Genomic DNA, 13332 nt, shown 5'->3' on the forward strand with positions numbered 1-13332 from the left:
ACGTATCTGATACTTACCACAAACGCACGTCACTGACAGCGTTTGGTAAAAATAGTTTTCGTTATGATAATATCATAATATTATAACTCAACATTACAACAGTTGAATTACGCATGCCACATTATTTTCGTGATATTGATAAATAACAACTTGATGACGTTACTGCCCGTTTCAAATTCCGGAAATGCGTCCAGAAAAGTTAAAAATTTCTGTTGACGATTAACGCATGCACCAAATTATAGCTCATAATAATAAATCTGATACTTGTGTATTAATACCGAAAAACTTAAGCAGTTTACATTTGGTGTATGTTTTTTGCGAAATAACATTAACATCTTATTGCTCTTTGTTTGATTTCAGGAAAAGCTGTCTACGGCAGAAAGCGTTGTTCTGAGACCTTTAGAATTGGCGAGTAGCGGTAAATACCGCTGTGAAGTCTCTGCCGAAGCACCGTCGTTTCAAACAGTTACCAACCATAGTTCTATGCTTACAGTCGGTAAGTTTTGTTTCGTCATTAACAAAACTTAAAACACCATTTGTATTTATTTGTATTTTCAATGGGTTTCTAATTTCCAAAACTCAAAACTAAAGACTATTCAACACATAAAGTACAGTTTGTGCAGCGCTTGATGTCACATGAATTTTTTTCGCTTTCTTCATTTCAACTTAATTGCGTATCTTATACGTTTTATTCAATAGTATTATTTTAAATTTTAATAAATTAGTACTACCTATCATTCATATTTATTCGATATCAGTTCCCGCGTTTGAACTCTCGTTTCATTTCATGATCGTCGACTCCTATTCGTTTTTGTTACCAATTAAACATTGATTATTATACAATCTTTCTGTCTTATAAGTATTTATATCACGTATTAGAAGCTTATCTTGCTATACCAGTGAAACGTCCATCTTCATATCAGTCGTTTTTGTTAATGTAGAATAAAGCTTATTTCTTAACTAAAACACTTATTACTTTGTTATCATAGCATTTAGTAAAAAAATGTCTACGTTTATCATTTTATTACTGACAATTATTACTATATTTTTACCACAACTTTTTGCTGACTTAAATTCTACTACATAATTTCTGACAAAGAATTATTTTACTCTCCAAAATTATTTAAATGTTTTAAAATATCATATTACCAAACGAAAATAAATAAAAAACTTTATCTATAAAATTGATAATTTGTCTTAACTTGAGGATGAGACGGTACACGATCTTGGTATTATTTTTCAATCGAATCCTATGTTTTTATTTCGTATTGATCAAATTACTTTAAAAGCTATGAGAACATTGGAATTTTTAATTAGATCAATTTCATCCTTTAAGGATATATGCCGTGCTTTAGTTTGCTCTTTATCTGAATATGAATCAATAGTATATTGCCCATTTTCTATTTACCAAATTGAAAAACTGAATAGACTGAAGAAAAGATTTTTGCGCTATATTGGTTATAAAAATAATGTATTGAATAAAAACAACCGCAATTCATTTAATAATATTCAAAATATTCTCAATATCAATACTTTATATACCATAAAAAAACAGATATTTCCTTTTTTTTTCGAAGTTGATAAATGGCTCAATATCATGTTTCCCTCTATTAGTGCTTATTCCTTTCTATAAAACTCTAGATCATACTCCATTTTTCACATCAAAACCCACCGAACCAGTTTTGATTAGAATAACCTTTTTGAGAGAATTTTGAAATTAGAAATTAAGTTCTGCTTATACTTTTTTTATTATTAATAAATTTCATCCAGTATACCCGTTTTTTAAGTATTTTTTACTTTTAAGTTTACGTATTAATTATTTGATATGCTCATGTGATTTATAAATTAAGAAATGTAATTGTAATTTTATTGATTTCATAATTTGTGATACATTTATGCTTTAGCCTATATGGCGTTTGTCTTAAATAAATAAATAAATATATAAGTATATAAAATATAATATACATTAATGTGAACCGTTCATAACACTTTTAAATTATTAACTCGATCACTCATTAAACCATTAATTGTTTGAGAAGAAAAAAAATATTTAAATTTAAACAGATCAACACAAACGTTAAGGATAAAAAATGTAGCAAATAAATTAATTTATGCGTCTGTAAATAAACCAAATTAATTAAAAAAGCTAAAGAACCAAATAAAATATTAAATCAAATAGACAATGATTTTACATTTTATTACAATATCAAATTTAAATTATTTACTTTGCAATGATTTGCACCTAGGTATACATTGAAATCTAACGAGTTGCTTATGTTTGACCCGTAATATTACGCAATAGAGGAAAGGCATTTGAAAATGTTAACCCTATAAAAAGCATTTTAGCCACAAAAATCAATAAATGTCATTATACTATATCCAAGAGTTAAATATAAATACTTAATTAATGCTTACCTCTAAACCATGGTATTCACTCAATAACCACACGAATATTTGCTTGTTATTTCAATTATTAACTCGTGCTATTAATTACACCATTTTCCTTTTTAAACTGACGATGTTTCAGGGTTTATTATTTTACGGAAAAAAAATTGTTCATGGAGCATTTTTAAAATATTTGCTAAAATGCCTTACCTAAAAAAAATATGTTGTTAGTTACTTTTTAGTGTAACATAATTGTCAACATAGTAGTTACCTCAGAATCACAACTTGTTCTATTATATAAAGCTAATAATATAAGACTAAATAAGTATAGTATTAAGAACTATTGTTTATAATCAGAAAATGATGTAAATCGTTTTTGACAATAGCGGAGTTGTTCCAAATTCTACTACTACTACAATACTACTTTTACAACTATGCTTACATCTACAGACTACTTATTATTAGCGTATAGCTATTATTAAATTCCATTAATTTAAAACGTCTGATAAATATTTTATGCACTGTCAAATGAATTCCACCCGAGTAGAATAATGATTAAGGCGTTAGTCCTTACACAGAAAACGCCTATGATGATGCGTAATTTTCCTGGTAATTATTGTCTATGATTCATTTTATTCCGCGTAAAAACAATACATTTTTATCAGGAGAAAACATTTCCAGTGACCGATTGTATTTAGAATACTATCTACCGTCTCTTAATCGTCGTCGTCGTCAACGAGGTGCATATTATTACACGTTTATTACACTACAGGATCAGAGAAAAGGACCTAAGAGTATATATTACACGTAAAAGTCTCCGGGTACTCGACCAAATATTTATTCAACCTTAGTGCGTTTTAAACGACCGGGAACAATATACATCCACCGTAGTCCTCAGTCCCCGGCGCCTCGTAAAACCCGATATATACGAGAATATTGTCGTCGCACGTGCAAATTGGTTTAACTCGGTGGCGCGCCTTTGTCTCGGCGATCCAATTCAATCCGACCCTCTCGAGCGCGCCACTGTCTACCACTCAAACTGTAGGTAGGAGACAAGTATATTACTTATATAATATATATATATGTGCATCGGTCTTTCGGTGGATATACACTTATATGCGTAATCTCGTTGCTATAACCGAGTCGATTCGATTGGTAAATTATATGCGCTAACGGCGGAAGATCATTACGACGTTTACGATAAAAAAAAAAACTACTAAACCATAAATATACGTGTGTGTACGTGTATAAGCAAAATTTATCTCTAGCAATGGATTTCATGATGATTCCTTACATTTCTTTCATAAAAATAAATCAATATATATATATATATGACTTACCTACTGCTTGATGTCATTTTATTAAAATACCTATTGGTAATAAGACATAGTAAGTATACAATAGCAAAACCTAATGGATGCGCGATATCGCTATTATATTATGTTATTTAAGTGACAAAATGTAATGTTATCTTTTGTATAGGTGGAACTTTTATGTTTAAATGTTAAAATCAGTTCACAATCATCATCCTGCCTCTTAAAATCTGATTAGGATGCTTAAAATATGCATTTTAAGAATATCACACACTTTGTTAATTGCACTGTGATTTCATATGACAAATTAATGAAATTTAATTATTTAGTTGGTCATTAAAAAATTAAAAGAACACATTAATTTCACATTTTTTTATCAAAAATTATTGAACATCAATTATTAAGTATTAACTCATAATACGATATAACCAAAACCTTACCTACATCGTAATTTTATTATTAAGTTTTCTTCTTTTTTATCGCAAGAAATTAATTTCTAAAACTATGCAAGGAATTTTAAATCTGTCAAAAAAAAAAAAAAAAATAAAATAAAGTAAATTTAAACAAAAATAAGCCAGACAAAAAAGAAATAGGATATTAAGAACCTATCTTGTCTGATAAACATCAATTCTAGATAATTATGTGGGTATTTTCTACGTTTTATTTAAAACCATTAATGATACAACTAAAATTTAGAATCTATAAGTAATTTTTACCAACATTTTACATCATAATAAGTTTACACCAAACCTTTTTTTCTATTAATGTGTAAATTTTTAAAAGGAGGTGAATATTATTAAATTACTCTGAAGGTAGAGAGCAAAGATTCATCATTTTAAAAAGCCTGTACTGATTTACTTTTTTTTTTCAAATTCCAATGCAATATTTTTATTTTTTTAATTTTTTTCTATAAACTCCTTGTTTAATATAAATTTTGTTCACATTTTTATAATGTTATTTATGTTTTTATTTTTTTTTTTTTTTTTTTTTTTTTTTTTTCTTTTAAATTTTTAAAAGTTAATGATCCCGTTTTAAAAAAAAAAAAAAAACTTTTTTCCAGACTAAAAGTCGAAATTAGGTTGGTATTCTCACTCTTCTCCGACTTGACAGAGATAATAAATATTTCGTTTACAAGTTCCTGTGGCAGTTAGTTGCGATGCCTCTCATAGACATTTCAAACTTCTATAATGAAATGTTATTTCGCAATATCGCTAGACAAGAAAAAAGTTGTAAAACGAGTAAAAGTTTTTCGAATAGGCTGATTAACGATGCGACGTTGGACACCGAGTTGCGACAATATTTTTTCCACTGGCATAAAACTAGTTAAAAAAAAAAAAAAATTAAACCACAAAACTACGAGTACAGTCGTACCTACGTATATTATATACAGTTTACGCGTGGGATTTCCACCATCAGAAAGTCTCAAATTGCGTATTGATATCGACATAAACATTTCCAAAACGTCTCTTACAGCCGAAACGTATTAAATAACGTTCCTCAGAATTTAATAAAGTCCGTGTACGATGCGTGTTCCTATTTATCGGGCATAACTTCTACATATACGAGTAAGATTGGTGGTTTTCATCGATAGCCAATATGGAAAAACTTCGTGGTCTATTCCGTAATAATATATTTTAACGGTTGATGGTCATTTTCTAACATGTTGCTAACTGCTGATTTACTCTAAGCATGAATTAAAATTTGAATTTTCAGTATTTTTAAATATGCTCTTAGATCGTATTTTTATATACTTGGGACTTTTTTATGACTTACAGTGTACCAGTGATGATGAAAACATTTTTTTATTCAAACAAAAACTGCTCTTTTTACTTAAAATTAAAAATGGGGTATTTTTTTTGTATATTGATTATTGATGTATAAATCGAAATTCAAACGAATAATATTCTTGAATTATTAAGCTTTTTAAAGTCGGATAAAATAGTACATGATAATAGTAGCTGTCTTATTAGAAGATATGGATTATGTATATTATGTATTTATATATATATGTATAATATATGTTCACCTTAGTAACTTTTTTGAATAAATTATTAATTGTACATCCTCGTTATTCAAAAAACTGAACGTTTTTTACAGTATTATTTCTTTTTAAATAATTTGAAGTCATTACAAAATATTATGTTCACATTGTATATATTTTAATTATTTTTTTCAGCCCCGCCTGATGAAGGCCCTCGCATATCTGGTGGACAAGATCGGTATAAACCTGGAGACACTGTTAACGTGAACTGTACTTCCGGGAGATCAAAACCCGCTGTACATCTGGCCTGGTACATCAATGGCGAACAGGTTGATATGCGTTTATTTTTATAAAAATATGTCTTTTTAATTACAACTATTATTATTTCGATTAGAATGAATTTAACTATATACTATGATGATGACATAGATTAAATATAACATGACACTATACGTGTCTTTGATATTTGTAAGCATACATTTGCAGATTATACAATTACATCATAGTAAAATATAAATTTTATCATTGTAGTAATAGTTTTTACATTATTAAGATTAATTGGAAAAAATTTAAAAAAAACTCTTAAGTATCTACCCGGGTATGTCAGTGTAAACCATTTAAAAAAAGTGGGTATAGTGATCAATAAGACATTGGTTGAAAAAATGTGTCAGCTCGCCTTAGTAACTCGGTGGCTTAAGGTTTTGTTTTAACATTGCTCCTATTCTTACTTCACTATTCAATTGAAAAAAAAATAAGTTAGCTTTGGTTTCATCTCTATCAACTTCTAGCATGCCTCTTAACCTCAGAGTCCACCCTCTGTAATCTAATATACGTGTCTATATTATATAATGTGATTTTATAATTCAATAATAGGCTCAGATTCTAATTTTTGTCGTATTTAGTTATTTTAATTTACTATTCGATAGAATTATGCAAATGCATACAATTCCAGGTTCTTAATATGAATAATATAACAATATTATGTCGTTATCGTAGGTAAACTCTTCGTATCTGCGGGGCCCGTACACGGATTACGTCGGTCGCGAGGGGCTGATGGTCACCACGTTGGGCCTCAAGTTCGAGGCTGGCATGCAACACTTCCGGTCGCCAGGCTCCGGCGGCCACCAGCTGCACCGGAACAGGCTCGACCGGGACATGAAACTCAAGTGCGTGGCCACATTGGGCACAGTGTACTGGAAGTCAAAGGAGCAGAGCGCGCTGGCTCACCGACCGAGACTCGCCACTGGATTGCCATTCCCGGCTGCCGACGACGGACTAACAAGCGGTGACGAACAAGACGCCGATTCCCGTGCTGATCCCGTTCACGGTAAGCGTAACGACGCCACTCATTTTCTACTTTACGCAAGAAAATGGCATATTGCGCAAAGCTAGTAAAACGTGTTTAATTTACGAGTGATAATTAAGATGAAACAAATGTATATAAAATTTATGAGGATTTTTATTTGTTATACGCGTTATTTTAGCGGGTAAGCAATACTTATATACTGAAAAAAAATATGATTTTTTTTTTTTTTCGTGAAATATCCGGTTAATTAATTATACAAAAGTCCAATTATTCGACTTTTCAGTGTTGTCGTAAAAAGTACAACATCGATTATATGTTAAATATTGTGAACTGCAAGCTAATATACATAACGTATAGATCTTTGGTTTATCGTGGAAATGACTGAGAAAATTTGTTTGAATACAAAGACGTATGGCATACGGAGATTTGCACTTTAGAGCTCCCATAATTTATGCATGGGGCGAAGATCAGATAGAAAGAAGGACCGGTGAACAAAATAATATAGATTATTAATATAGCATTATATTATATATTAGGCATAAATTTTAGGTAAGTCTTTGGCTTTCAGCTGTCGAGACATTGTCATCGTGAGCAACCTTATAATTTATGATGTTATAATAATGCGTTTCTCTATGTGGTCCTTTGTCGTTTACCTGTATATGATACAATTCCTTGGAAAATGCCATTATTTCACTATTATTTTAGTTACTATTATTTGTTAATAATTATTATTATTGCTTGATATAATATCATCTGCATATCATATCGAATTACTAAGTTTTAATTTATTATCTGTATTATCTTATATTTATTTTATATTTTTATTTTTTTTTTTTTGTTTGATAAGTTTATTTCGGGTAATAGAAATAGTACTCTTCGTATTTTATTATACAGATCAAATTTATTCGTACGGTTACTCAACATATGATACTTTATTTAATTATTTTATGTAAAACATTCAGATTCTAACATACACAACTAATAATCATAATATAAACCTGGATTATTTAATTATTAAAATGTGTTTAAATGTTTAAGTTGTATTTATGTTATGCTAATGAACAAACACACATTTCCTAAAAGTTTCTAAATATTATTGAATATATTATAGAGAAGTTAAGTAGTATAATCAGTTCAATTTTATGTTAAAAGTTCATGTTTGTAAAAATTTTTGGTTTATTGTAATACCTGATTTTTGGTTTTCTCATTGTTCACAAAATTTTAAGAAATTTTTATTCTTCCTAATAAATCTAAATATATTAGAACTCTAAGAGTTATTTATAGATCTTTTTAGCTCTATCGCAATCGGTTTTTGGATATAAATTACGGCATGGAGTTATGCACATATGTACATATCTAATAAGCATTATGTGGATATATTATTTCTATACATTATACTTAGTTTATTAGGATAAATATCGTTATTATTACTATATGTGTATAAGTATAAAACTTGAAAAGTATTTCAAAATATAACATTTGATAATACTACAATGATTTTACATACCTAATTCAAATTAATTTAAATGATATGATATTATAATAATATATCCACTTCTTTAAACATATTAATTTTCTAATTATTTTTGACATTTTTAATATATGTAATTTAAATCCTGATATCCTGATATCTATATTTCGGTTGTTGGATATGGGATATGTTATTGGTTATATTAAAAATTTACTCTCAACAAATAATGATAACATTCATAATATAATTTTTTTTTGTACTTCACCTATGCTCGTTTATAAAGCGTTGTGTCACACGCAGTGCTCTTCAAATATTTCAATAATATAGTAGTAACTCGTATTTATTCCTGAATATTTTACTTCGTAAATTTAATATGTTAACTCTCAAGCCACGCCTATATTCGATCATCACGTAAAACTATTTTATGTATGCAGTAGTCTGATATATATACATATATTATGTATATTAATATTGTTTATAGAATTTACGATTTAGAAATATTTTATAACTAACTATCAAAAATTATCTTGACCTAAAATTTCAAGTGATAGATTTGGTACCTATAATATAATGATTTTATGCATGCTTGTAAAATTACTGTATTATGTTTGTACTGTTATTTAATTACTGTTTATTACTCTTGTCGATTTTATTACTTTATAAAATATATGTAGAAAATAACACGAAAGCTCACTTTAATATAATTTCAAATAACTAATATTTATTTATAATTATTTTTACAGCATCGAGCAACTCGCTTCCCATATACATTGCTCAATCACTCCACATCAACGAGATCGCAGTCTATGTGTCAGCGTCGTTGTTTATTGTACTTCTACGGTAGCGATTTACCGCAATTTAATCAATATCACAGACTTATGTGAGACAACAATACTTTAACAATAACAATATCAAAAGAAAATTAATTTTAAAAATAAAATAGTAAAAAAAAAATGAAAAGATGAACAATTTTAAGTCATAAGTTAATTTTAGTTTTTAAAATGTTAATACCTAAGACTTTTACTGTGTTTTGAAAATCAGCCTTTAAATATGGGGCATGTAAATTGTTTTATAATTTAACACTATCCTTCATTTGTTACATTTCCTTGTAATCTATTGTTTACATTGTAAACTTTGAAAACGATTTCAATCATTGTTAAATAATTATTATTATTTACTATTTTATTGTAACATATTTTTTATTGAATTTTTATTTATATAAATTGTTTAGTGTTTAAATATATTATCATGTACATAAGCTAATAATATCATATGAGGATAGAGCGTGGTTCGATTATATCTATTAATTCTCAAAAAAAAAAAAAATCGCCAGCTGTGTATATATATATTATAATACATATTTAAAAATAATATTGTTATATTATCATGATAAATAATATGCTAGTCACCGCTTGAAAATATGCTAACACCCTGTAGTTAAAAATCTTTAATTATATTATATTGTATCTTTGGAAATATAAATTGTGTAAAACTTATAGTGTATATTTTGTTACGTTGTGATGAAACTATGTTGATCATTTTTCTTTTTTTTATTCACTTCTCGATAACGAACAAATCTTCTTTCTTACCGAAAGTTGAAAACAGTATAAATATTTAATTTTACAATTAAAATCATTGTTGTGCCAGATGGATAAAACTTAATAGTGGATTTTTATTTGTAAGTCCACCGCCCATCACGGCCCTGTTTATATCAACTCCCAAATGAAAAATGAATATTTAATTTCGACTGTACACGCACCACCTGGTTTTATCATCGTACAGATGGAGCTAATAAAATTATATAGTATCAAACATACAGCTGTCATATTTTTGTTTTGTTTTTTTATTTTTTTAACTGGACTCCTATGAACATTTACATTTTTCTAAAACTCATTATGTTACTTTTTTATTATTATTAATATTATACAGAATGTCTGAAATGACACTTCAACTGTACCGTTTCATAAATAATGTTTTAGAATTTCAATTTTATTCCACGATGTGTATAAGATATATTAGTATATTACCATATAAGTAAGTATTAATTTAACCATTTATGTTAAGCCGCCTAAAACGTAAAGGCTAAAAAAGCGTAAAAAATATTTAATAAATTATTTGAAATAAATATAATAGATTATAATGATTATTGTCATGCATTCTGTATACGCAGTTAATCTCTATGTCAACTTTTTATTTAAAAATTCCAACACGCTACATCAATGTAGGAAATGTTTTCAAAAATTAAATAATCATTATTTTTCAGAAACAAAAATAAAACACTTATAAATAAGTATTATCCTATGCAATATAATATATATTTCATTTAACGTGGAATACAACTATACAAAACGTATGGATAACAACAACAGCGAACCACCCAAATGCATATTAAATACCTTAATATTTGAAAAAGAAAATCAATAGTAGGTATACCTAATAAGTTTATTATATGATTTTTAATATTTATCGAATAATAACATTTATGGTATAACACAAAAAATAACCATTGTTTCATTATTTTAATGTTGTAAGGGAATTTAATTTAATATACAAAATTAATTATAATATGGTCATTTGATATATATGTTGTGTTGAACATTGGTGTTCTAACTAAATTATAAGTTTTCTACTGCGCCTATCTAACGAAATAAAATAAGTATAGTTTATTGATGATAAATCCTACTCATTTTATCCAGTGAATTCGATTTTTGACGAACATTTTAAACGAATCAAACAAAATACATTGAAAACTATTTGAAATTATTGAACGCGTTGTATTCAAAATATGTATCCCTTGAGTACAGAAAATGGAAAATTGGTATTTCCCATCCGCCAGCTATTAACATTTAAATTAAATTTGTTGTGCACGTTACTTTCTATTAATATTTAATTGCAATAATTTAGTTCGTAACAATGTAATGAGAATAATTTCGACCATGTATAACAACAACGAAAAAAAAATCCTTTACGTCAATAAATTTTGCTATTGTTCTATCAACATAGTTTACTAAAATATTATATCCATAATTCGATTTAGTTTATGAAACGTATCTATATATGTACTAAATTATTTACTAAAAATAATAAAACGAGACTGTCAATAGTTTTGATATTTATAATTTATTTGGAAAATTATTAATATTTCTGGTCGAATAACTACGTGATTGACGTATAAATATGCAATAGAAACAGTTTTATACCTAAAACTTCCCTAACAACGAATTCCGCCTACAACATATTATTGTAATTTTGTCAATCGACCTATAAAAACTGTCAGGTAAGTATCTATATAATATATGATATGTAATATGTATGTTGTAAATACATACCACTATTAATAAAATTGTATCATAACATTGATAACTTACGCGATTTGTTTAGTTGAGTCTGTGATGTAGTCATATGTTTACCTATCTTTATAGTAACTATCCCTTAAAGTCTAATTATAAAACAGTTATTTTTTGTGATAAGTACCCGAAGCGAAAATCACCTTTTTTTTTGGTACCCCAAAAGCGCAAATTCGTTTAGCGTTTTTGTATCTTAGTAGTAAGTTAAAAGAACAAAAATAAATTGCATTAGAATCATACCACCGTCATCTGAAAGATCAAATTTATAATTTACGTCCATCATTTATAATTTTATTGCAATGCTTAAAGAACACCGAACAGAATTTTACTTAAAACTTCAGTCAAATAGACAAACAACTACAAATGAAACTTAAAGTTTATCTTCAATATTGAAACATCAACTTTTACATAGAATAAAATATTTCCAGATTGGACTAGGTAGTAAGTACTACAAAACCGTGGACTTGAAATTTCAAATTTAGTTATCAAGTACTCATCTTAATATAATCATTATAAAAGCTCATTTAATAAATTGTAAAAAAAAAGTTTAATTAATATCAAATATTAATTAGAATGAGAATCCTGTCGTATCCTTAAAAGGAACCTATATTTAGGTTGCGTTTGTGTATATATTCTAAATTAGGAAGTTTAGCAGTCTAAACCTCCTAATTTAGAATATACTTACTTAAAAATAAGGGTAGGAACTTTGCAAACGTCAAAAGAAAAATTACCAATTATTTTATTTTTTTTTTTTTTTATGTGACACCACCCCCTTAGCACTCACATCAGTAATATATAAATACTACATCTGCGCTGTTTATATTAAACAGATTTGCTATTCGATCGCACAAAAGTACCTTTATAATATAATACAACGTATGTACCTACTCCTAAAAACTTTCGTAACGTATTTATAATATGATTAGTCATGAAAATACATACACGTGTACATCTACATCATATCTCAATATTAATAGTTTAATATTATAATGCCCATAGTTCTTACGACGAGTACGATGAGATTCGATTTAATTAACGCCCATGTTATCGTAACGAGTTAAATCCATACCTACCAGGCAATTACCCGCAGTAATAGTGTACAATAATTATTACCATGATGTTAATAATAATTATTATAATACTATAGCACGCGGGTAATTGTTTTTTTGAACTGACTTTAAATTCCGAGGGAAAATGCCAGAAACATATTTAGTTTGAGTTTATACCGTTACCGATATACCTACAAATTTACATTAATACATTATGGACAAAGACGATTTCGATCGGTCTAATAAGGTTGGCTGTAATTTCTCGTTTTAATTGTGTACGTGACTCAACTGTATACTGTATAATAAATACCTAGATAATATCATTATAATTATTTTTTTTCAGAATATTTTCTGTTTTTCTCCAAATTATAAAACACAATATTGTATTGATACCTATATTTGATTTTCACAATAATTTGGTTAATTTATCTTAATATTGTTAAAATAACATTATAACAGTGAATAATTTTTATCAACTAC

General features: G+C 27.6%; 1 protein-coding gene across 2 annotated transcripts in view; it reads left to right on the forward strand.

The window, feature by feature from the left end:
* Positions 1–9617, forward strand: part of LOC112597940 — a 293289-nt gene extending 283672 nt beyond the window's left edge. The window contains exons 3-6 of one of the 2 annotated variants that reach the window (XM_025344197.1): positions 361–496; positions 5875–6008; positions 6676–7006; positions 9200–9616. In XM_025344197.1, coding sequence (XP_025199982.1) covers positions 361–496; positions 5875–6008; positions 6676–7006; positions 9200–9300 — 702 coding nt within the window. In that variant the 3' untranslated portion in view covers positions 9301–9616. Of the gene's footprint in view, positions 1–360; positions 497–5874; positions 6009–6675; positions 7007–9199 lie in introns of both variants that reach the window. The other variant, XM_025344198.1, reaches the window with a different exon arrangement.
* Positions 9618–13332: the final 3715 nt, after the last annotated feature.

The sequence above is a fragment of the Melanaphis sacchari genome, unplaced genomic scaffold (assembly GCF_002803265.2).
Source record: "Melanaphis sacchari strain LSU unplaced genomic scaffold, SCAv2.0 Contig44_pilon_pilon, whole genome shotgun sequence".
NCBI classification, from domain to species: domain Eukaryota; kingdom Metazoa; phylum Arthropoda; class Insecta; order Hemiptera; family Aphididae; genus Melanaphis; species Melanaphis sacchari.